Here is a 26,180-nt window from a genome sequence, read left to right as displayed (position 1 = left end):
AAGAGTAAAACGTTAAGGCACGTGAAGGACGGAGTAGAACTGATGAGGTGTACAGAAGAGAGAGAGATAGGGGTAGACCATGTGATGAGGTCTACAGAAGAGGTGTTTGTAACGGGAGTAGAGGACTATTTGAGATGGAAATAGAGCGAGGGAAAGGAAGGAAAGAAGGCAAGAGGGAGAAAGACAGAGGGTAGGGAGACTGGTGGGGAGAGAGACAGAGGAGGGGAAGAGAAAGAGATGGCAACTAAGGAGAGAGGGGAGAAAGAGAGAGACGGGGAGACAGGGGAGAAAGAGAGAGACGGGGGAGAAAGAGGGAAGGAGAGAGATGAGCATCACAGTGGAGAGAAAGGTAGAGGGATATTTCAGACAGGAATAGAGAGAGTAGAGTGGAGAAAGCGGTAAAAGGAGAGTAGAGTACAGAGAGATAGAAAATAGTTGAGAAAGTGGGGAGTAGAATAAGTGATGAAGAGTAGAGTAAAGAAAGAGATATGAACTTTGAAGAGTAAAGTATAAAAATATGAGGTGAAAAGAAGTTGATATTAAGTAAGCAAGTTGTGTAACGAACAAAAGAGGTTTATAGATCAATAATGGAACACAGCTATTGTTGAACAGCCCGGAGTTGTTGAAAAGTGTTCGATATGCTAACAGATATTATTATTGCGGTAATAAAGAAGAATAATTTTAATGATGACTGATAATTAAATGTGTTGCATGGGGTTTGTTATTCTCGAAAACGCCTCCAGTTGCTGACGTCTCATGCTCTGACTTGTTTGACAGGACGACTGTGATTGGTGTGAGATGAATTAATTTGACCAATCACTACACGTCTTTCTATATGCTGCTGAATTCTTCAACGACAGCTCGCAATGTTGTATGGAAAACAGAGCGGGAAATTCAGTAAGACTATTTAAATTCTCCAAAAACAAACCCACAAATCCAAACAACAACCAAACGAAAGGAGAACCTTTCCTTTCTTTTATTTTCCTTTTTTTTTTCGAGGAAAGAACGAAGACCCCCCTCTAAAAACTTCCTATTTCCCCCTTCTATTACCGAACACAGTGATGGGATTTCTTACTATTTTCTACCATGTTGTCTTCAGACCAATAATTCTAATGTTGCAAGGATTGTCCACTCCTTTCATATTTCTCGGACAACTACTGCTCAGTTTCGTTTCAGATGATACTTTAGAAAGTATTGATTACAACGAATGTAAATATCCTAAGCCTGGTTATGCCGGTTCTCGCGATGAATTGGGTAGTGATCGAACCGGCAGTTTCAGTCGTGACAGTTTTAGAACAAATAACCTTAGAAATCGCAGCGTGTCCTGTCCATTATCACCTGCAGGCTTAGAGGACAGTTATTGTCCATTACTGTCGGACGTCCCTGGCCTAAGGCATTCCCCGACTGTTACAATGGAGTACCATGCCATCAACATACCCCAAGCTACCCGTCAGCGTGAAAAAATCGGTGAGTCTTCAGTCATTCAAAAAGAAAAAGCTTTAATATATCTTTATATATGTTAATACCAGCTTGTCAACCAATCAGTCTATTTTAAATGTTTAAACTTTTGTTTGAGGAAGTTTCTTTTTCTATCATTAAGTGATTTTTTTCCGATTTTCTTTTCTTTTTGCCACTTCCTTACTCTGATACATAACTGATAGTTTAAATCCGTAAAAAAACATACACTCATTTACTCATAAACTGTCAGTGTGATTTTCTTTCACTTTGCTTATCGAATGTTCAAGGAAGGAAATTGTCCGGACCGTTAGTCACAACTTGTCCCACTTTCTTGTTTGACTCTGCCTCAGTGTCTGTTAGTCAGACAGAACCTGACTTTACTCCATCTATATGTCGACCTTTGTAAAATTCACTTGTTTGTCAGCCTGTTTATTTATATTGAAAACCTATAATATGTAAACTAAGAAGTTCGTGTACCGTTATTAGAGTTTTGAGATCTGATGTTTCGAGAAAGAATTTTCTTTGAAGAAGTGTATATTGAAAGGTTTCATACCAAATTTGTAGGTCGCGATATAATTCCTAAAGGCTGACGATTAACAAAATGGTTTGCTTTCGAAATATTTTTGATAAATTTTTTTCTATACACTGCTACGCAATAATAAACTGCACTTCCGTATTTATGAAGAATACGTATTTATAAAGAATACATATCAAAATTTACTGAGAAGTATCAAAATGTTTATTCGAAAATTTTTTAAAAACTTATTTTGTGACGAGTTTCGGTTGATTACTTGATTTGTCAAAATAGGTTGCAAAAAAAAGTTTAGAAACAGCTACTTTTTAATAGTGTATTAAAATTGAAAAGATAAAAACAAAAGACGGGGTGGTTATGGCTGGGACGCTTTTGTTCATAAGTTTACTGGATCCTTCGCTGATATGGTGGTGAACGACAACTACAATAATTATTCTTTAAGTATCTTTATTGACCCAATCCAGGCCTGGTTATTCCATCCCAGCCCACGTTTCTTCGATACAAAATTGACATGCAGATATGATGTTCAACCAAACATCAACCGCATCAACGTGTGTGTGTCTTTTGCTGGTTTCAGTCATTGGACTTCGGCCATACTGAAGCACCGCTCTGAAGGGTTTAATCAAATAAGTCGGCCCCCAAAACCTGGTACTTATTCTATTGGTGTCTTTTTTCCGAACTGCTAAGTCATGGGATAGTAATGGAAGATACAGTTAATTTTGAAAACCGAACAAACATAGAGACACATACGCATACGATGGACATCTTTTAGTTTCAGTCTACCAAATCAACTCACAAGGCTTTGGTCGACCCGGGATTATTGTAAAAGACACTTGCCCAAGGTGCAACGCAGTGGGACTGAACCCAGAGCTATGAAGACGGGAAGTAACCTTCCTTCTACACGTGTGCATGGCTATGTTTATACATATAAATATGTGTGTGTGTGTGTATCACATGGTTCCGGGTTCAGTTCAACTGCGTGACACCTTGACAAATGTCTTCTATTATAGCTTCGGAGCGACCAAAGCCTTATGAATTGATTTGGTAGACGGAAACTGAAAGAAGCCCGTCGTATATATATATGTAGGTATAATTTCGTGCGCGCACCGGGACCACACTTCTTAAATAGTACCATATATACACACACACATACACTTATTGATAGATAGGGTGCAATGGGTAAAGTGTCGCCATTTTATGCTTTAATTTCGCGCATGCGCATTGTTTTTATTTTGTCGCCTATACAGTATAGTAGGGTCAGTTGGGCACAGTCTACGAGAAAACCAGCACCATGACATAATTCACTCTGCCAGAAATTTAGAAACGACATGCTGCACTGCTTGGCATTGGCGTCGGAAGCTCCAATACGAACATTTCAGTGTTTGGATATCAACCAGAGGACATGCGCCGAGAGTGATAAAAAGCAAACATCATGGTATTTGGAGTGATGGCGCCGTTTCTGGGTAATTTTGGTAAATATATCTGTTAAAATGAGATATCTGTGTTATTTTAATTTTTGGGTAATTTAGACGACAGTTTATTCACCACACCCTGTATAATGTATATATATATATATATATATATATATATATATGTATATTCTTTTATGTTTGTCATCTTGACTGCGGCCATGCTGGCAAATCAACCCCAGGACTTATTCTTTGTAAAACTAGTACTTATTCTATCGGACCCTTTTTTGACTCACTAAGTTATGGGGATGTAAACACACCAACAGACACACAAGCATATGCATACATATATCATCATCATCATCGTTTAACGTCCGTTTTCCATGCTAGCATGGGTTGGATGGTTCGACCGGGGTCTGGGAAGCCAGGAGGCTGCACCAGGCTCCAGTTTGATCTGGCAGTGTTTCTACAGCTGGATGCCCTTTCTAATGCCAACCACTCCGTGAGTGTAGTGGGTGCTTTTTACGTGCCAGACGAGGCTGGCAATGACCACAATTGGTTGGTGCTTTTTACGTACCACCGGCACAGGTATCCAACTACAATTTCCATTTGATTTTTTATTTGCTGTTGATGTACTTAATTCAATAGGTCTCCTCAAGCACAGCAGGTTGCCCTACAATCCAAAGTAAGCACAGCAGGCCGTTCTGCAATTCAAGGTACTTATGGGCTGGGGCTGCTATGTGAAGCTGGTGCAGGAAACAGCCATGAACTCACGTTATTTGTTGGGTCTTCGCAGTCACAGCATATCTCCAGAGATCTCGGTCTTTTGTCATTGCCTCTGAGGCCCAACGTTTGAAGGTCATGCTTGACCACCTCATACCATATCTTCCTGGGTCTACCTCTACCCTGGATTCCTTCAACTGTTTGGGAGTGGCACTTCTTCACACATCTATCCTCATCCATCCGTTGTACATGACCATACCAGTGCAAATGTCTCTCTTGCACGCCACATCCAATGCTTCTTATGTCCAGCATTTCTCTCGGCGCTTACACTGTCGTGTGTGCACACTGACATTACACATCCAGTAGATCATTTCTTTCAAGCCTACACATGTCCTCTGCAGTCACAGCCATGTATGGCAGTTGGCACACATGCGTCGTACAATCTACCTTTCACTCTGAACGAGAGACCCTTTGTCACCTGTAGGGGTAGAAGCTTTCTAGACTTTGCCCAGGCTATTTGTATTCTAGTGGTTACACTCTCTGAGCACCCACCTCCACTACTAGCTTGATCACCTTGGTAGTGGAAACTATCAACTACTTCTAGTTTCTCCTCCTGGAGTGTGATGGAATCTGTTTTCTGAGTATCTGTGGTGTCTATTGCCCTTGTGCATCTGCCGCACACAAAAGCTATCTATCTATATACACACACACATATATATACATATATATATATCATCATCATCGTTTAGCATCCGCTTTCCATGCTGGCATGGGTTGGACGGTGCAACTGGGGTCTGAGAAGCCAGAAGGCTACACCAGACCCAGTCTGATCTGGCAATGTTTCTACGGCTGGATGTCCTTCCTAACGCCAACCACTCCAGTGGGTGCTTTTTATGTGCCAGACGAGACTGGCAAACGGCCACAGTCGGATGGTGCTTTTTGCGTGCCACCGACACAGAAGCCAGGCGAGGCTGGCAAACGGTCACAATCGGATGGTGCCTTTTACATGCCACCGGCACGGAGGCCAGGCGAGGCTGGCAATGGCCACGATTGGATGGTGCTTTTTACCTGCCACCAGCATGGAAGCCAGTCGGGGCGGCGCTGGCAACGGCCATGTTCGGATGGTTCTCTTATGTGCCACCAGCACTGGTATCACAGCTACAATTTCCATTCATGTTGATCGATTTTGATTTTTGATTTTTTGATTTTCACTTGCCTCAACAGGTCTTCACAAGTAGGGTTTTGTGTCCCAAGAAGGAAAGTTATGCATAAGTGGACTGAGGCCATGGGTGATGGTCTCACTTGTCCTGCCGGGTCTTCTCACACACAGCATACTTCCAAAGGTCTCGGTCTCTAGTCATTTCCTCGGTGAGACCTATAGTTCGAAGGTCGTGCTTCACCACCTCATCCCAGGTGTTCCTGGGTCTGCCTCTTCCACAGGTTCCCTCAACAGCTAGGGTGTGGCACTTTTTCACACAACTATCTTCATCCATTCTCGCCACATGACCATACCAGCGCAAACGTCTCTCTTGCACACCGCAACTGATGCTTCTTAGGTCCAACTTCTCTCTCAAGGTACTTACACTCTGTCGAGTATGAACACTGACATTACACATCCATCGGAGCATACTGGCTTCATTTCTTGCGAGCTTACGCATATCCTCAGCAGTCACGGCCCATGTTTCACTGCCATGCAGCATGGCTGTTCGTACACATGCATCATACAGTCTAACTTTTACTCTGAGCGAGAGGCCTTTTGTCCCTAGCAGAGGTAAGAGCTCTCTGAACTTTGCCCAAACTATTCTTACTCTAGCAGTTACACTTTCAACACACCCGCCCCCACTACTGACTTGGTCACCTAGGTAACGGAAGCTATCAACTATTTCTAGTTTTTCTCCCTGGAATGTGGCGGAAGTTGCTCTCTGCGCATTTTCAGTGTTTATTGCTCCTGAGCATCTGCCACATACAAAAACTATCTTCCTAGTTAGCCTTCCCTTGACATTGCTGCACCTCTTGTGTGTCCATAACTTACACTTGGTGCATCTTATAGAGTTTCTACCTACGCCTTTCCTACAGATCGAGCAAGGCCATCTACCTGAAGGCGTTTGTGACTTGTCTACCTTCCTACTTATTAGGACTTTGGTTTTAGCTAGGTTGACTCTAAGGCCCTTCGATTCTAATCCTTGCTTCCACACTCGTTGCCAACCCTCACCTTACTAACGGCGTCTCTGTACATGGCTTGTACAGCTCTCACTAACCATTCATCTATCCCTAGTTTCCTCATTGACCACCAGATAAGGGATCGGGGGACCCTGTCGAAGGCTTTCTCCATATCAACAAAAGCCAGGTATAGGGGCTTATCTTTGGCTAGATATTTCTCCTGCAGCTGTCTTACCAGGAATATGGCATCAGTGGTGCTTTTCCCTGGCACGAATCCAAACTGCATCTCATCTAAACTAACTCTCTCTCTAATTAGTTGTGCTATGACCCTCTTCGTAACCTTCATTACCTGATCCAACAGCTTGATACCTCTGTAATTATTTGTATCTAGGGCGTCACCTTTACCTTTGTAGCAGTTGACTATTATGCTGCTACACCAGTCATTGGGTATGACTCCTTCTTGTATCACCTGGTTTACTATATGGGTGACTAGGCTATAGCCAACACTACCAGATATTTTGAGCATCTCTGCAGTAATTCCTTTTATAGCTTGCTTGAAGCATTGTCTATGGAATATAATGTTGAAAGATTTAAAATGCCAAACAATGCAAATAGATTCTAAGATGAGGTAATGCAAACCAAAAGCAAGTTAACTGGCAATCCTTGGTCTTATATGTATCCAATATAAGATACATATAAGACCAAAGACTACCACCTCTAGTCTACGCTACCTCATCCTCAAATCCATTTGCATTTTTTGGCCCTATAAATCTTTCAGCATTATATATATATATATATATATATATATATATACACACACACACATGAGTGGACAAACAAAAGAGGACACTCAATACATTTTGTAGTTGCTACATGTATTTAAAACAGTTTGATTCAGTTTTGTGCTACTTTGTGGGCCCCTAACAGGAGCCCAACTCCTTCAGGCCTGAAGGAGTCAGACTCCTGTTAGAGGCCTATGGAAGTTGAAGTGGTACAGAATGGAATCAAACTGTTGAGATAATATATATATGTGGTGTATATAGGCATTTCTGTGTGTGTGTATTTAGGTACATGTGTGTGTGTGTGTGTATACATATATATATATATATGTATAAATATGTCGCCATTGTCATCACTGATGATGATTGAGCCATATAGGTGCAAGTTTGGCTGTATGGTAAGAAGTTTGCTTCTCAACTACATGTCCTGGGTTCAGTCCTATTGCATGGCACCTTGAGCAAGTGCTATAGAAAACTGAAAGAAACCTGTCGTGTGTGTGTGTGTTACTGTCTTCTTAACTCTGGGTTTTTTGTCTATTTTCCTCCAAAGGTGTAAAATGAAAGATTCAGGACACAAAATTTTAATTCTATGATTTTCCTATCTTTTATCTTTTATTTTTCACTTCTTTCAGTCATTAGACTATGGCTATGCTGGGGCACTGTCTTGAAGAATTTTTTTGTTAACAATTTTTTTCTTTTTGTTCCAATTGATTTTTTTTTTTACTTATAACAGTTTTTTTAAAACAAAATTTGGCTTAAAAAAGACTATTTTTTTCTTTTTATTTTACTTTCAGCTGATAACTCTACCAGGGCAATATTTTTCCTTATCCTTGCCTTGGTATGTTTCACATATATATATACACACATATATACATATATATATAGACACACGTATATACATAAATATAGACACATTCATATACAGATATATATATACATATATATATACACACACACGCACACATATATATAACCAAAGAGGTTTAAAAAGTTGTGTACATGAACATTAAAGTAGAAGAGGTAACACTGGTTATAGATGAGGTTAACACAAAGTAAGCGGCCGGCCCTGGTGAGTTTCCAGTGGTCCTACTCAAATAATGCAAGCGTCCTCTTACAAAACCACTGCAGCTTCTCTTCCAGAGCTTCCTTGCTAGTCGTAAGCTCCCAGACAAACTGAAGGAAGGGATAATATGCCCTATCCATAAGGGAGAAAGCAGAGCTGATGCTAAAAGTTATAAGCCTATCTCTCAGACCTCAGACATTAGTAAAGTCATGGAACAAATAGTCTGCAAGAAACTAATCACGTTCCTAGAAGAAAATGACTTACTGACTGACATCCAGCATGGATTTCGTCCAGGTAGAAGCTGTTTGACACAGCTCCTGCAACACTACAATTGGGTGTTAAAACAGCTGCTGAATGACTCAAGCATGGAAGTGATATATCTTGACTTTGCAAAAGCCTTTTATAAAGTTGACCATGGTATGATATGTCACAAACTGCTCGATCTCAGCATATGCAGAAAACTTGGAGAATGGCTGCACAACTTTCTAAAGGATAGACATCAGGCAGTAGTGGCTAATGTGGCTACCTCCAAGGAAACGCAAATAGCAAGTGGTGATCCACAGGGCACTGTCTTGGGGCCACTGTTGTTCATTGTGGCCTTCTTGGACATGCTTTCGACTGCTCAGATAACCACCTTTGCTAGCTATGCAGATGACACAAAAGTCTCAGACAATACAAAATCCTGGAAATATTGCACATCTGCAACAGGAGTTGGACACAATATACAGGTAGGCTGAGGACAACAAACATGCAGTTTAATGTAGAAAAATTCCAGGCCCTATGCTACCAGCATACAAAGCTAAACGACATGCAGACAGGATACACTAGGCCAGGAGGAATTGAAATCCCTGAATCAAAATCAGTGCGTGACCAGGGTATTGACATGAGCAATGATGCATCTTTCCAAGTGCTTATTACCAATTTGGTAATAAAATGCAGGTAGCTGGCTTGATAGATTCTCTGAACTTTCAAAACAAGAGAAAAGGGGACACTGATGATCTTTTGGAGGACATATGTTCTCAGCCACTTAGACTATTGCTCCCAACGTTGGTCACCACACAATAAAAAATCCGCGGCGGAACTTGAAGCAATCCAATGAAGCTACACTAAGAAGATTGTCTCAATGCAACATGTCAGCTACTGGGAAAGACTGAAAGAATTAAAACTCATCTCCCTGGAACAAAGGAGGGAGGGATATGCAGTGATATACATCTGGAAAATCCTAGAAGGCCTTGTACCAAACTTTGGCATTGAAAGTTACTCAAACTGCTGAACGGGGTGCCACTGCATAGTGCCAAAGATTCCAGCATTGCTATCAAAATAGAGGACCAGATACTGCAACAGCTTGGGCTTCAAGGGCCCACAGCTCTTTAATATCTTTCCAAAATGCCAGAGAGATCTGCATGGTGTGGATGTAAGTGTCTTTAAAACAAAATTGGGTCTCATTCTGATACAGGTTCCAGATGAACCTACCTCCCGGCAGGAAACACAGATGAGGGCATCAGTATCAAACTCCCTCATTGACCAAATGCCACATATCAGAGGAGGTTCCAAATAATTGGCCCCAGGTATGGATAGACAGGGTGCAGAGATTTATAAATATGGTGGTGATCATCTTTGTGCAATGTTGACAGATGTGATTCAGAGGGTTTGGTAAAATGAAGAGGTTCCTCCAGATTGGTGGAAAACTGTTCAATCTCAAAAGACTGTACCAGAAAGAAAGTTCTGCATTCTCGCCTTGTTGAGTTTCTGTATGCAGGTGATTGTGACCTGTTGGCTCAGTCTCAGAAAGATATGCAGCAAATGGTGAATGCGATTTCTGCAGCATTGAGTCAATCTAAAAAAACTGTTATGTACCAGCCAGCTCCCTCCAACATGTATGTGGAACCTTTTATAAATATGAATGGTCAAAGGTTGGAGACAGCCTAGATTTATTTATTTAGGAAGTACCTTGAGCACTGCTGGTCTTGATGGATGAAATTTCATACAGAATCAGCAGGGCTTAGTAGAGCTTTTGGTAGGCTTGATAGGCATCTATGGAAACAACATAATATATCTTCAGAAATTAAAGTTAAGGTATATAATACATGCGTCCTCCCATCTTTGCTATATGGAATTGAGGCATGGGTTGTATATATAACTTAGATAACTTTAGAGTTGTTTTGAATAAATATTGCTCCAGGCCATGTCTAAATTATTAGTACCACCTTAGAGGATTAGCTAAATCCCTTTTAGTCAAGTATTGTTGTATCGTGGTGCATTCGAGTAGAGACTTATTGAGTGAGTTTTATCCATGTATAGATGGCTTATCTAGTATCCCTTGAAGAAATTTTCCCAGATTCTCTGTAAAGTTAATGGAATCCTTTTCCTCTTTGATCTGTTTCAGGACAATGTTAAATAAGGCAGAGCCTGTTGAGGAAAAGAAATTGTGTTGCAGTGTGTTTATATGTTGTGATCCTGAATTGGGTAGGGGCTGTATGGGGTGTGGTCCTAGCCTTGGATGAATTTTTAAGCCAATATTGAGGTAGTTTGGAGAATGCTGGTGGTATATTCTCTGCATCGTACAAATGATGCAACACTCACGACAGCACTGGAGAGAATAGAGCTTCAATACTTTAAGGTGGTCCCAATAATCGAGATCAGTCATGCCCTTAATTCTTTTAGTGAATAAATATGTATTTATATATGTATATGTATTTTTATATATATATATAATATATATATATGTATTTTTATATATATATATTTGTGTGTCTGTGTTTGTCCCCTCACCATTGATTGACAACCAATGTTTGTATATTTATGTCTTAGCAATTCAGCAAAAGAGACCGATAAAGTCCTGGGGTTGATTTGTTCGACTAAAGGCAGTGCTCCAGCATGGCCACTGTCATATGACTGAAACAAATAAGAGAATAAACAGATATGTGTGTGTGTGTATATATATATATATACATATATATATATATATATATATATATATATATATATATATTATATATATATATATATATATAATATATATATATTGGGTCATCCCATAAATAATGCAGTTTTTTTTAAAATCTAAAATATACTCTCCTTCATTTACTGCAATTCTCTTCCATCTGTCTGGTAGACTTGCAAGGACCCTCTTCCAAAATTCACTTGTCTGTGACGAAAAGTACTCCTCCAGTACTGTTTTGACCTCATCTACAGAATTCATATTTTTTCTGTCCAAATCATTTTGAAGACTGCAGAATAAACAATAATCAAATGGAGCAATATCTGGCGAATATGGTGGGTGGGGCATCATTTCCCATTCAAACTGCTCCAGCCTTTGGAATGTCATCCTCACTGTATGTGCTCAAGCATTATTCTGATGGAAGAACACCTTTCATCTTGAGACCAAAGATGGTTGTTTTCCTTCTCGCGTTGACTTAAGCTGCTCAAGCTACTTGCAGTAGATCTCCTTTGTTATTGTTTAGTTTGGACTTAAAACTTCAGAGTGGACTATACCATTCATATCCCACAAAACAGATAACAACACCTTACGTGGGTGAAGACCTTTAGTCTGCTGGGATACCTGTGTTTCTCATTCCCCTACCCACTGTCTTTAGCGCTTGACATTCTTATAGAGAACCCATTTCTCATCACCAGTCACTATTCAATCCAAAAATGGTTCATTCGTGAGACATGACAGCAAAGAATAGCACACATTCACTCTCAGAGAGTTTATATTTTCTGATAGCACTGTTGACACTGGGTTATGCTTATTGTCCGATCCCCATATACTGCATTAATATTCCTTGCACTTTCCGAATTGTTGTTGCCTTTGTTGAACTCATAAAGCAAAATATGCCGAATATGCTCCTTTGTGACTTCCATTATAGCTTAGAAAAAAATAATTGTTAAAATCAAACTGCACTCTTCAAAACTTGAACTAAGAATAAATACAAGGTAAAATTACTACCTGCTGTTATAGCAAGTTGATGCAGGTAGTTTAACTTGTCTCCCTCCATGTAATTGAAAAAAACTGCATTATTTATCGGATGACCCAATATATATGTGTATGTGTGTGTGTGTATATATACATATATATGTATACATATGTGTATATATACATTATACATATATATATATATATATATACATATCATCATCATCATCGTTTAACGTCCGTTTTCCATTCTAGCATGGGTTGGACGGTTTGACCGGGGTTTGGGAGGCCAGGAGGCTGCACCAGGCTCCAGTCTGATCTGGCAGTGTTTCTACAGCTCGATGCCCTTCCTAATGCCAATCACTCCGTGAGTGTAGTGGGTGCTTTTTACTTGCCACCGGCACAGGTGCCAGGGGAGGCTGGCAACGGCCACAATTGGTTGGTGCTTTTTACATGCCACCAGCACAGAAGCCAGTCAAGGCGGCGCTGGTATCGGCCATGTTCGGATGGTGATTTTTATGTGCCACTGGCACGGGTATCACAACTACAATTTCCATTTGATTTTTATTTTGATGTTGATGTACAGACAGGCTTTTTTCATGGATGACTGGAAATGAACAAACTCACTTGTATGACAGTGATGCTCATTTACAACCATGTCATCAAGAGAAGAGTACACACATGTATGCACATACACATATGACAGGCTTTTTCCAGTTTCAGTCAACCAAAATCCACTCACAGGGTATTAGCCAGCCCAGATCACTTGTCCAAAGTACTGTGCAGTGGAACTGAACCAGAGACATGGTTGGGATGCAAACTTCTTAACCACAGAGCCAAGCCTGTATAAAAATTACTTTTTCAAATAATAGTTTTCTGTTTACCTTGAATCAGATTCCATTGCTGGATGTTCAAGAACCAAATGAAAGGCAGACTTTCAACTTCAGAATCATCATGATTCCAAAAAGGTCATAATATGTCTATGCAGAGCAAATGTGGGCTGTGATACAGCAGTCTCAGATGGACAGACAGAATTTCACTTTTATTAATATAAATGGCTCTTTCCAAATATAACAATATTGGTTTCCTCACAAGAAAATAATAAGCTAAAATCTTCATTGCCAAGTGTTTTTAAGATGAAAAATGTTTGTGGAAGTTTGCTTATTTAGCAGATATGTTTCATTGCATGAATCAGATGAACAATTCATTGTAAGTCCCTAGAGAAAAGGAATTGACTGCAACTAAGAAGATTTTTAAATTTAAAAGAAGACTGAGCCTTTGGGGAAATCTCACATTGCAAAGCAAAATCTTCAAATGTATCAAAACCCATATGAAAGAATTGTTGATCAAATCAAACATTATTTTCCCTCCCTTTTGAAGGAGGTGTATGTTCGGATAAAACCACATTTATCGTCCGCTTATTTTGGGGAACTTGGCTTTTAGAGATGCCTAAGAGCTATTGTGAGCTGCAGTTTGATCTAACACTCAAGATGAGATTTACAGGCTTATCCCTGAATAAGTTTTAGGTTTCTGTCAAAGAAGAGTAATCTCTGCCATTCATAGAAAGACAATGAATATGTTAGGGTGGTTTTTAACTTTGTACATGTGTGAGCAAGCTTTTTTCTTGTTTAGCAAATATCAAGAGTAAATACAGGAATCATCTCCTTTCAGCTGAAGCTGAAATCCATGTGCATTTATTCTAAATTTGACTCCACATTAAGTATTTGTGTACTAAATGACAAGCACAGGCTTCTCATTAAAGAAGCCAATTTCATTATCTAAATTGGCTTTAAAAATAACTTTGCCTTGACCCATATAAAATATTGCCTTAATATCTTCTGCCTTTTTCAACAATGTTACTATAAGATTAAGCTGTAGTAGTTTTTTTATCTATTTTTATTCTGTTTGTATGTGTTACGTAGGATGTTGGTTCATCATCATCATTTGATGTCTATTTTCCATGTTGGTATACACTGGATGGTTTGACAGGGTCTGATGAGTCCAAGGGCTCCATTGTGCTCTTGTGTCTGTTCTGGCATAGTTTCTATGGCTGGATGTCCTTAATATTAACCACTTTACTGTGCTTTTCACGATACATCATCCAAGACCATGAACCCCAGGGGCAGGGGCAGCTTTATGTTAGGAAATGATGGGATTAAAGTATGAGAAGGGGCCAGAGTAGTACAGGTTTCTTGCTATAGTGGTGCTATATGACTATTCTCATTTAGAAGAGGTAGTGATTGAATGGGGTTGGAAAGAGATAAAATAGTGGTGATGAGAGGTCTGGGTGACCCCTCAAGGTGATTAGAAGTGGGGACATGGGAATCAAGTGTAGGAGGGTACTTTTTTTATGTTTATTTTCTGTAAATACATTTTTTTTTGTGTGTGAATGAAAACTTTCATTTTCTTCTCCTCACACGCATAGTGTAAGAACATTGAAGTTGTTGTTTAGCTCCAGATCAACCTTAATCCAGCAGATTTGTGATAAAAAGCATTCCAACCATGACCATCTATTTTATTTTTTATTTTTTCAGACTGTATTTTAGGCTATATAATATAGTATGATTTGTGAAACATTTGATTGTTATTTTGAGCATGCTAGGCTACCCTATGGAACCTTCTTCATTTAAACTGCCAGAATATGGAGGTATATCAATGTGGTATGAGATGTAGAGTCTTTCATTGGAGAATATGATATTAAGGGGTTCTGTCGGAAATATTTCTCCTGACAGTCTTTTAACATGGTTCAATTTTACATGAGTAAATTCTAGACACACGTCTTTATATTGGCGTATACTAAACCTATTTAAGAAATCCAAGTTTACTTTTAAATTTTAAAAAAAAGTGTGAGTATACATTATAGGGGGTGATTTCTAAATAATTGAACTGTTTAAGTGAAATTGTCCATATTTTAAGGAAATATAGATACCAAAATAACTAACCCTTTAGCATTCAGATTTCCTTGTCAAATGTATTGCTTATTTATTCACATTATTTTGAATTAATCACACATTATTTTGTAGCTTCAAGATTTTAGTGGTGTGTTAGCATATTTTTAGAATGACATTGTAGGGTAGGTATGAGAGGTTGGATCTGGTCAGTTTTTACATAAAACAGGTAGAATATTTGAGCCAGATTAAATGCTAAAGAGTTAAATATTGTATGTAAAGGTCAGAGAGAAGCTACTAAGGCATATGGTTTTAAAACTACTTTTTAAAGTTATCTGTACAGATAACTTTAACCCTTTCATTACTGTATTTATTTTGAGATGCTCTGTGTTTCTTTCAATTACTTTAAATATAACAAAGAATTTAGTAAAATAACTTAGTTATCATTCAGCTAGTGTTAGGAACATAAATTGTGACAAAGGTTTGGTGGAAGATTTTAATTCAAAACTTATGAAAACAAGATATTTGTACTCAGAGGCGGTTTCAGCTGGGTTAGTAATGAGAGGGTTAAGACATGATTGAATAGCACTGCTAACACAGGTTGGATTGACTTATAAGCCTTTTTAATATACTTGGTAGTATATTATGGTTGCATAATGAAATACGGTGTCCCTACCAGCAATTAAAGTTTTTTAAAGGAATCTGAGGTGGGTGAAAGAATCACATTTACCCATTCATTAAATTTCCATATTACAGCTTGGTATATTCTAACAACAAATTGCTTAACTGTAATCAAACAAGAAAATTTCTGTTCCTCACAGCAAACATTTTCTTTTTTTCCTTATTTTTTGTACTATTTTACTATGTATACTACCATTGCTAGTTTCTACTGATTTTGTTCCTCTATAACAAGCCTCTGTTAATCTCATCTCTGTTATAAAATTCTTTGGATAAATTGCTGTTTAGCCCCACCTAGGTCAACCCTGATAAAATACATTCAAAGGCATTCCAGTTATGACCTTCCTGTCCTTTTTTGTTTGGGCATAGTGTACTTTGGATTATATTATCTGATACTTCCCTTTTTTATTTTTATAAGACGACAGGGTGTAGGTTGAGAAATATTTGGCTGTTATTTCTAGCAAGTTGTGCAACCATATAGCTACTTCTTACTGCCTCAATGGCTAAAGAAACACTGTTTACCAGAATATCATCAGCACCACCATCAACAACATCAATACCATCATTAGTTTTCTCTTAAAGTTGTATCTATTTTAATTAAAAGTTGTATCGGCTTCTATTGAAAGTTTTATTAGCTTTAATTAAAAGTTGTATCAGCTTATAAAAACTAAAAGGAAAGGAGGGGGAAATGATGTTTCTTGCTTGGGCTGGAGCAAATAAAAATGTTTAATCATTTATTTGCTGTCTTTCCTACCTTATCAGTGTTAATTGGATCGTGCATGCATATTCATTCATTCTAATACCCATCTTTTTTCCATGCTAGCATCTGTTGGACTGCAATTTATCTCAGACAGCATTTTACTGCCAGATGCCCTTTGTGCTGCCAACTTGTAGCTTGCCAGCATGGGTTGGACTACGATTTATTTCAGACAGCTGGATGTTCTTTGTGCTACCAACTCTTAGCCACTGGTTATTCCACTGGTCTTTGAAAGCACATGTGATGAAAAGCAGAGCTGTGGAATTTCAACATTTGTACACGTAAGGATATGTGTGTCTCTGTATCAATATGTGTGTGTGTGTGTGTGCATTGTTTGGCCTGAGGCTAATAGTGAAAGGCACTTGTCCAGAGTGTCATAGTGATATAGAACTCAAAACGAAAGCGAACTCTTTGGCTATAGAGTCATATTTGCAATATGTATGTCTGTATGTGTCTTTGCGTTTGACCACCCCCACTAGTTGACAACCAGTGTTGGTTTATTCCCAGTAACTTAGCAATTCAATGAAAAGTGACTCATGGAATAAGTACAAGGTTTTAATTAAGCACTAGCATTGTGTTGCTAAACCCTCCAAGGTGACCACAGTTCAATGAAAGAAAAATGTGTGTGTGTGTATATATATATACTTTGATACTTTGATACTTTGATAGGTTTCGGCCATTATTGGCCCAGGCCATGTCTAACTTAATAGCACCACCTGGTATATATATATATAATAACAATATAATAAATAAATAAAACATATGCATATATACATATATATATGTACATACTTACATCTATATGTATATATACATGCATATATATATATATATATATATGAGTACAGGACACCAAAAATAAACGTAGAACACGAGAAATGAAAACATAAAATCAAACAAGGAACCGGACTTTTTTTAACAACAAAAAAAAACAGAGTACAGGACAAACAATACAAGGAAAATTCCCCTTCATCAGCTGCCCCTGGTTTGGCTCAATGCGTATTTCGAAGGTAAGGGCAGAACACGGCCAGGCTGAAGCAGTCCTTCCTGCAAAAGGAATTAAATAAAATTCTTTTGCAGAGGGGTAAAACAAGTGACAAGAACAGGACGTAAAAGCAATACAAATGAAGAAAAAACAGTACAAATAAAGAATAACAGGACAAGGAAACCAACAATAAGGGCTTTTTTAGGCCTAGACAGTAGAAAAATTAATTAGAACGCATGTGAAAAATCGGCTTGCAAAAGACAGAGAAGTCGGGGTATGCTTGTTGAAAGCATGAGCTGAAAGAAAGTTTTAGTAGCACTCCGGTCAACGGCCAGAGAGAGGAGGAGGAGGAGGATACATACATATACATATAGGCAAAGTGTTACCTCCAAGCTAATCAATATATATATACACACACACAGTTTTATCCTCAGTCTGTTATCAAAGTACAAGTTATACTTGATCAAGTTTTTAATTTTTCTTCACTAGAATTACTTTCAGCTCCATGTCAATCTTAATAGAGCAGACCTATGATCAAAGACATTGTAGTCTTTTTTTCTTCCTTTATTGTTTATCTAGTTGTAATGCATTGTTTTTTAAAGGCAGAAAGTTTTTACAATAAAGCAGACTTGGACGTAGGCCAAGTGACTACTTTGAGGTTCCCTTGTTGATGCGTTTGGATGGTGGAGCTAACATGCTGCCCAATTTGACACCACCACTACCACCATTATCGGCTGATCTGTGATGCCTCTAGCTGATGTAGTTCTTTGTTTCAAGCATTTGTAACAACCCCATGCTCAGACTCTGTCTGCAGTATTCCTGTAGAGATTGGCCTGCATCATGAAATGCATCCATCTCACCACTATACGATAGACACTGCTCCTCTTCATTCACAAAAAGAAGAGAAATTTCAGTGATTTCCAGTGAATATAGACATCAAAATATTTGTAATGAAGATAGTATGAGATTGTAGTAAAGATGTTTACTTTGAAACCATGTGGTTTAGAGTTCAGTCCCACTTTTGGAATGTTGTTCAGTGATGTTCTACACTATAGCTACAGGTCAACTAATGCCTTGTGAGTGAAATTGGTAGACAGAAACTGAAAAAGCCTGTTATGCGTTTGTGTGTATAAATGAAAAAGCCTGTTGTTTGTTTGGTTTAGTAGTTAGGGTAACTGGCTCATCGTAAGCTCATGTTTGATCCCCAGCAGTGCATTGTCTTTGAGCAAGACACTTTATTTCACATAGCTCCAGTGCACTCAGCTGGCAAAAAATGAGTTGTACCTGTAATTCACAGGGCTGGCCTTGTCATACTGAATCACCCTGAGAATTATATTAAGGGTATGCGTGTCTGTGGAGTGCTCAACCACTTGCATGTTAATTTCATGAGCAGGAGTGGCTGTGTGGTAAGAAGCTTGCTTACCAACCACATGGTTCTGGGTTCAGTCCCACTGCGTGGCACCTTGGGTAAGTGTCTTCTACTATAGCCTCAGGCCGATCAAAGCCTTGTGAGTGGATTTGATAGACGGAAACTGAAAGAAGCCCATCGTTTATATGTATATCTATGTTTGTGTGTCTGTGTTTGTCCCCCCCCCCCCACAGCGCTTGACAACCGATGCTGGTGTGTTTACGTCTCCATAACTTAGCAGTTTGGCAAAAGAGACCGATAGAATAAGTGCTAGGCTTACAAAGAATAAGTCCTGGGGTTGAGTTGCTTGACTAAAGGTGGTGCTCCAGCATGGCTGCAGTCAAATGACTGAAACAAGTAAAAGAGTAAACTGTTCCATTGATTGGTTCAACTGGAACTCTCGTCGTTGTAATCAATGGAGTGCCAGTTATGTATTTTGTAAGTGAATGGGATATATAATCTGGGTGTTTACCTCAAGTACTTCTACAGGTTGCTGGTTATCTGAAAATTGAAAGGTTAGAAGGTCTTGTAAGACACCATTGCACTAATAATTCAAAAATATGTCTCCTGGCATTGCCATGTCGACAATTACTGAATTATTTCCATTTGCTGCTTAATTTTTCCTTCACAACATACAGCAACACCACAAAAAGTAATAAGCACTATTTGTTAACTTCATTCTTCAATGTTTCCTATGTGTGTGTTTTATAGGTGCAGGTGTGCTTGTGTGGTTAAGAAACTTGCTTCATACGATATTGGGTTCAGTACCACGGTGTGGCAGTTTGGGTAAGTGTCTTCTATAGCTTCAGGTCAACCAAAACCTTGTCAATGGATTTGATTGAGGGAAATTAAAGTAATACATTATATAGAGCTTTCTTTGACTTTAGACATCATGTGATGGTTATGAATGAGTATCGCTGTTATACAAGTGATGGTGTTTACTTCCAGTCTTCTACAAAAAAATTGTGTGTCTGTGGAGAAATATTATTTTGCTTGGATAAGGTAGTGAGCTGGCAGAAAAGTTAGCACGCCAGGTGAAATACTTAGTTGTATTTCGTCTGTCTTTATGTTCTGAGTTCAAATTCTGCCGCGGTCGACTTTGCCTTTCATCCTTTTGGGGGTCAATAAATTAAGTACCAGTCGAGTACTATGGCCCCCTCCCCCAAAATTTAAGGCCTTATGCCTAGAGCAGAAAAGATTATTTTGCTTGGATACAAGTGAGGTTTGGCAACTGGAAGGGTATCTAGTTGTAGAAAAATCTACCTCAACATATTCTATCTGAATGGAAAAGTGAACATTAAAATGATGATGCTGTGTGCATGTGTATATGTGTGAGTTCTTATCTCCCCTCGTCTTTGTGTGTGTTTAGTGATTGTAAACAGACTTGCTGTCAATACAGGTAATGTCCTTTGCTGACAGTCTACTGTGTGAAATCATGCTCAAGCTTCTTGGTATGTTGCACAATCTTTGTAAACCAACCCTGTGTTTCATTTGTCAACCTAGAGGAGTTAGACAGCATTTATATTTTTCTGCCAAAGATTTTGGGTTCATGGACTGGAGTGAAGTTTAGGAATCATCCACTCCAGTTCCATGATCATGCAGCAGATGAATGATGAATCTACATCTTGTTAGTTGTCCAGTCTTTTGTAGATAACATTTCCAAATGATCTCGGAATGTAAAACAAAATGACCACATGGTTCCAGGTTCAGTCCCACTGCATGGCAGCTTGTGCAAGTGTCTTCTACTATAGCCTCGGGTCAACCAAAGCCTTGTAAGTGGATTTGATAGACGGAAACTGAAAGAAGCCTGTCATATATATGTATGTGTGTGTATATATATATGTGTGTTTGTGTGTCTTCCCCCAACATTGCTTGACAACTGATGCTGGTGTGTTTACGTCTCCATAACTTAGCGGTTTGGCAAAAGACAACCAATAGAATAAGTACTAGGTTTACAAAGAATAAGTCCTGGGGGTCGATTTGCTCGACTAAAGGCAGTGCTCCGGCATGGCCGCAGTCAAATGACTGAAACAAATAAAAGGGTTCTTCTCAGAAACACAATCAAATGACTGCAAGGTTTGATTTGAACTCATAGCCTATGAATAAGAAGTCTAATGCTGTAGCCTCTCATATAGAGATGGGTCACCTGCTAATAATGTGCAAAGATTTGTTGTGTATTCTCAGCTAGCCATATCCTCTTCCTTAACCATTTAGCATTTGAATTAGCCATGTCCAGCCAAAATATTCTACTGGTTCTTTTATGTTCAAACCAGCTGGATCTGGCCTCTCACACTTACCCTACAATGTCATTGAAAAAAAAATAGACAATCACATCATTGAAATATCAGAGCTTTGAGATAATGCCAGATTAATTCAAAACAATTGATGGAGTAATCTGAATAACTGGCACTCTGTCAGTTAGGACAACAAGGGTTCCAGTTGATCCAATCAATGGAACAGTCTGCTCATGAAATTAACATGCTGAGCATTTCACGTTTGATGGAGTAATCTGAATGCTAAAGGGTTAAAGAAACCTGGGAGGTACCAGTATCAGTTGATTATGTTATCTTCACTATTCTGAGTGGTACTTTATTTTATCGACCTGAATATTCTTGTATTCCATTTCATTGATCTCAGAAATGTGAAAGGTAAGATTGACTATCTTGGAGGAATTTGAACTCCGATCATAATGAGCTGGACTAAATACCACAAAACATTGTCTGCTGCTCGGATTCTGCCAGTCTACAGTCAGAAATATCATATTTACATAACATAATCATTATGCAAACAGGATCTACATGACTCTACTCATTTAACATCCGGCTTTTATGCTGGATTTGGTGGTTTGACAGGATCGGACAAGTTGGAGGACTGTGTCATGTACCACTGTCTACTCTGGCATGGTCTCTACACTTGGATGCCTTTCTGAACTCCAACCACTTAACCCTTTCGTTACCAACCCGGCTGAAACCGGGTTTGGCTCTGAGTACAAATGTCTTGTTTTCATATCTTCCACCAAACCTTAGTCACAATTTATGTTCCTAACACTAGCTGAATGATAACTAAGTTATTTTACTAAATTCTTTGTTATATTTAAAATAATTGAGAGAAACGCAGAGCATCTCAAAATAAATACAGTAACGAAAGGGTTAACAGTGTATTGGGGTCCTTTTTCCAAGGTATCAACACTAATGATGATTGCCTTCTAACCTGAAAAGCTAAGGGCTTAAAATGGTCTCTATAACTGAAGGAGGATAGGAGAGAGAGTGGCTGATGATTCTAGGTGGATGGATGAGGGGTGGTAAATGGATAGAGTGGGAGACAAGAAGAGGAAAGGGATTAGTGTCGGGTTATTGGAGAAAAAGGATAGGGTTGAAAGGTAATACATTGGTTGCATAAAGGGTGTCTAAGATTATCTTTCTTTCCATCCATATATGTATATTTATTCTTTTACTTGTTTCAGTCATTAGACTGTGGCCATGCTGGGGCACTGCCTTGAAGAATTTTAGTCAAATGAATCAACTCCAGTACTTATTTTTTAAACCTGGTGCTTATACAATCAGTCTCTTTTGCTGAACCACTAAGTAACAGGGACGTAAACACACCAACACCAGTTGTCAAGTTGTGGTTGGGGACAAATACACACACACACACATATGATGAGTTTCTTTCAGTTTCCATCTACCAAATCCTTTTACAAGCCTGAGGCTATTGCAGATATTTGCCCCAGGTGGGCGTTAGGAAGGGCATCCAGCTGTAGAAACATTGCCAGATAAGACTGGAGTCTGGTGCAGCCTTCTGGTTTCCCAGATCCCCGGTCGAACCGTTCAACCCATGCTAGCATGGAGAACGGACGTTAAACGATGATGATGATGATGATGTGGCACATAGTGGTACTGAATCCGGAACCATATGGCTGGGAAGCAAATTTATATATATATATATATATATATACTAAGCAATAAAGGGTTTAGCAACGAATTGCCTTACCACATACCGAATTTAGAAATAGCAGTCAAAGAGTTATAGCTATTTCTTCTACTAAAAAGAGAAGAAATAGCTATAACTCTTTGACTGCTATTTCTAAATTCGGTATGTGGTAAGGCAATTCGTTGCTAAACCCTTTATTGCTTAGTATTACTTAAATTTTCCTCGAATGAGGCTTTTACATGCCGAAGACTACTTGGTGTAATTGATAATTATTCCAAATTAATTAATTTCACCCTTCATTATTACGGATAATTATATATATATATATATATATATATATATATATATATATATATATATATATACAGGATTGACCAAAAGTCACCCGATAATGAATCAAAAATCCATAAATACTATCTGTAATTCTGTATTGACTTGAATGGAAAAATGTGTTGCTCAAGAAGGACTTCAGTTTGAACAATTTTCATGGTGTTTTTTATTTAGATGCTTTTATTAAATTCATTCAGTTGTTAAACATAAATATACAGTCCCACTGCGTAGCACTTTGGGTAGGTGTCTTCCGCTATAGCCCCGAGCTGACCGGAGCTTTGTGATTGAATTCGGTAGGTGGAAGTTACTGCCGTGTGTGTATGTGTGCGTATAGCTGCTCAGTGCCTCTCCGAAAGAGAAAGAGGGATATCTTGGAATTAAATGGTTTTGATTTACTGCCAGGTGACTTTTGGCCAACCCTGTATGTGTGTTAATGCATATATATATCTGTAAATGTAATGTGTGACAATTATTCGGTAGCCATGATAAAACTCCGAGTTTCGGATGTCAGTGTGGAAATCCACACTGCTATCTCTTCAGTTATCTGGCCATCGGAAAAATGCTACATTTGACAGGGTTATCTGAATACTAAAGGGTTAAAGAAACCTGGGAGGCACCAGTATCTGTTGATTATGTTATCCAATGGCCGGATAACTGAAGTAATGTCGGGGTGGATTTTCACCCTGACATCCCAAACTCGGAGTTCTATTATGGCTACCAAATAATTGTCACATATTACATTTACAGATAAATTCCTCTATTTACATAATATCGAGGTCGCTTTCATTCTTTTGTTGTCTTGCCATTTCTATCAATATATATATATATATATATATATATATATGTATATATGTATGTATATATGTATATATATATGTATATATATATGTATATATATATGTATATATATATATTTTTTTTTTTTTTTTTACTTGTTTCAGTCATTTGACTGTGGCCATGCTGGAGCACCGCCTATATATATATATATGTATATATATATATGTATATATATATGTATATATATATATATATATATGTATATATATATATATGCCGGTGGCATGTCGAAACTCTACTTGTGAAGACCCGTTGAGGCAAGTGAGGATCAGAATCGAAATCGATCAATGGAAATTGCAGATGTGTTACCAGAGCCGGTGGCATGTAAGAGAACCTTCCGTTTCGCGACCGTTGCCAGCACCACCCCGACTGGCCTCGTGCCGATGGCACGTAAAAAGCACCATCCGTTTGTGTCCGTTGCCAGCCTCGCCTGGCCCTCGTGCCGGTGGCACATAAAAAGCACCATCCGTTCGTGGCCGTTTGCCAGCTCTGTCTGGCGCCTGTGCAGGTGGCACGTAAAAAGCACCCACTACACTCACGGAGTGGTTGGCGTTAGGAAGGGCATCCAGCCGTAGAAACACTGCCAGATTTGACTGGGCCTGATGAAGCCTTCTGGCTTCACAGACCCCAGTAGAACCGTCCAACCCATGCTAGCATGGAAAACGGACGCTAAAAGATGATGATGATATATATATATATATATACGCGCACACACACACACACACACACACATTAAAAACTGACTCATTCCTATGGACATATGAACAAACAAAGACCTGGATGTCTGCAGAAAGAGGTAAACTTCTTTGAAAGTAATCAGGAAGTACCGTGGTTGACTATGTCACTAGTAGTATTATACAAGTTGAGATGTTTCTGGTGCATATTCTGTCCTGGAATGTGTATACAGCCAAAACACTGAACTCTCAATGGCCTAATTCACTTTACTATAAATAGTTACCATTTGAGTAGACATCAGATTGGATCACTATTGAATGCCACACAAATATTCACGAGTGTTTCATTTTAATCATCCAAAATGTGTGGGGAGTTAGTCCATGATAATGATGTAGCTCTTTCATGTGGTGTGTTCAACTTGAATGTTTAACCCTTCAGTATTTAAACCAGCCAAAATATTCTACTGGTTTAATGTTTGAACTGGCCAGATCCAGCTTCTTGCACCTATCCTACAATGTCATTGTATCAGGCTTGACCCTTTAGCATTTGGATTACTTGGTCAAATGTAATACTTATTCATTTACATTGTTCTGTATTAATCATATATTAATCTTGTAGCTTTGAGATTTTGATGATGTGATTCTATATTTTTAGAATGATATTGTAGGGTAGACATAAGAGGCAAAATCTGGTCAGTTTAAACATGAAACTGAATATCTGGACCAGATATGGCCAATTTGAATGGTAAAGGGTTTAAAAGAATAAGTACTGGGGCCAATTTGTCCAACTAAAACCCCAGTATGGCCACAGTCCAGTGATTGAAACAAGCAAAAGAAAATAAGATAAAGCATCAAAAGTTCTACTCAGTCTTTGGGGAAAACTTAAATGAATATTTGCTGGGATATCTTAAAAGAACTAGAACTAAAAATCTACCTGGAATAAGTCAAATTATGCTAGCTAGTCTTTGGGGTGACTTTAGCAGAGTTCACACTATTGCTAACATTCAAACCAGATCGTTTAATTTCACTCATGACCACATACTCTGGGGTCCATGTAAGATTTTGTTAAAGTTTATGTGCAGTAAATTGGTTCTATTCCTGAACAGGGCTGTGGAGTCAGAGTCGGAAACAATTAAGAACTAGCTGGTGTCGAAGTCAGTAAAATTATGCTGACTCTAATTCCGACTCACAATGTCTTTATTCTTTAATATAAACCAATTATGACATATAGACCTACTCAAAGTACAAGCGTATGCATATGCTTTATGAGATATGAAGACCACAATCTCTTAATTACATAAAGAGGAGTTGGAGGTGCCAATAGTACAAGAGTCGGAATTGAAGTTTTTTGTTTCGATTCCACAGCCCTACTCTGAGGACAGCTGTATAAAGAAGTGCCAAACTCTTATGGTGGAGGGAACCTGTGGAAGGGGTAGACCCAGGAAAAGGTGGGACAAAGTGGTGAGGAAGGATCTTTAGACACTGGGCCTCACTGAGGAAATGACAAGGGACCGAGAGTTGTGGTGATTTGCTGTACTTGTAGATGTGCCAAGCTAAGTAAAATCATTGTTATCCATACATACAGGCTTGCACCTTTCCAGGTGCCGGTGCCACATAAAATGTATTCATGCTGGTGCTGCATAAATGCACCCA

General features: G+C 38.7%; 2 protein-coding genes across 4 annotated transcripts in view; one reads left to right on the top strand and one right to left on the bottom strand.

Moving 5' to 3' along the window:
- The window catches only part of LOC115214194 (phosphatidylinositol 3,4,5-trisphosphate 3-phosphatase TPTE2-like), a 97,516-nt gene that overhangs the window by 70,279 nt on the left and 1,057 nt on the right, over window positions 1-26,180 (bottom strand). The gene's annotated exons all lie outside the window — the stretch shown is intronic.
- The window catches only part of LOC115214522 (ankyrin repeat and LEM domain-containing protein 2-like), a 73,615-nt gene continuing 47,898 nt past the window's right edge, over window positions 464-26,180 (top strand). Inside the window, exons 1-2 of one of the 2 annotated variants that reach the window (XM_036504654.1) lie at window positions 464-1,467; window positions 19,468-19,542. In XM_036504654.1, coding sequence (XP_036360547.1) covers window positions 1,062-1,467; window positions 19,468-19,542 — 481 coding nt within the window. In that variant the 5' untranslated portion in view covers window positions 464-1,061. The remainder of the gene's footprint in view (window positions 1,468-19,467; window positions 19,543-26,180) is intronic. The other variant, XM_029783722.2, reaches the window with a different exon arrangement.

This window comes from Octopus sinensis, linkage group LG7 (genome assembly GCF_006345805.1).
Source record: "Octopus sinensis linkage group LG7, ASM634580v1, whole genome shotgun sequence".
In the NCBI taxonomy this organism is placed as follows: domain Eukaryota; kingdom Metazoa; phylum Mollusca; class Cephalopoda; order Octopoda; family Octopodidae; genus Octopus; species Octopus sinensis.
Note: the sequence above shows the minus strand (reverse complement) of the source record. Positions and strands in the feature narration are given on the sequence as shown.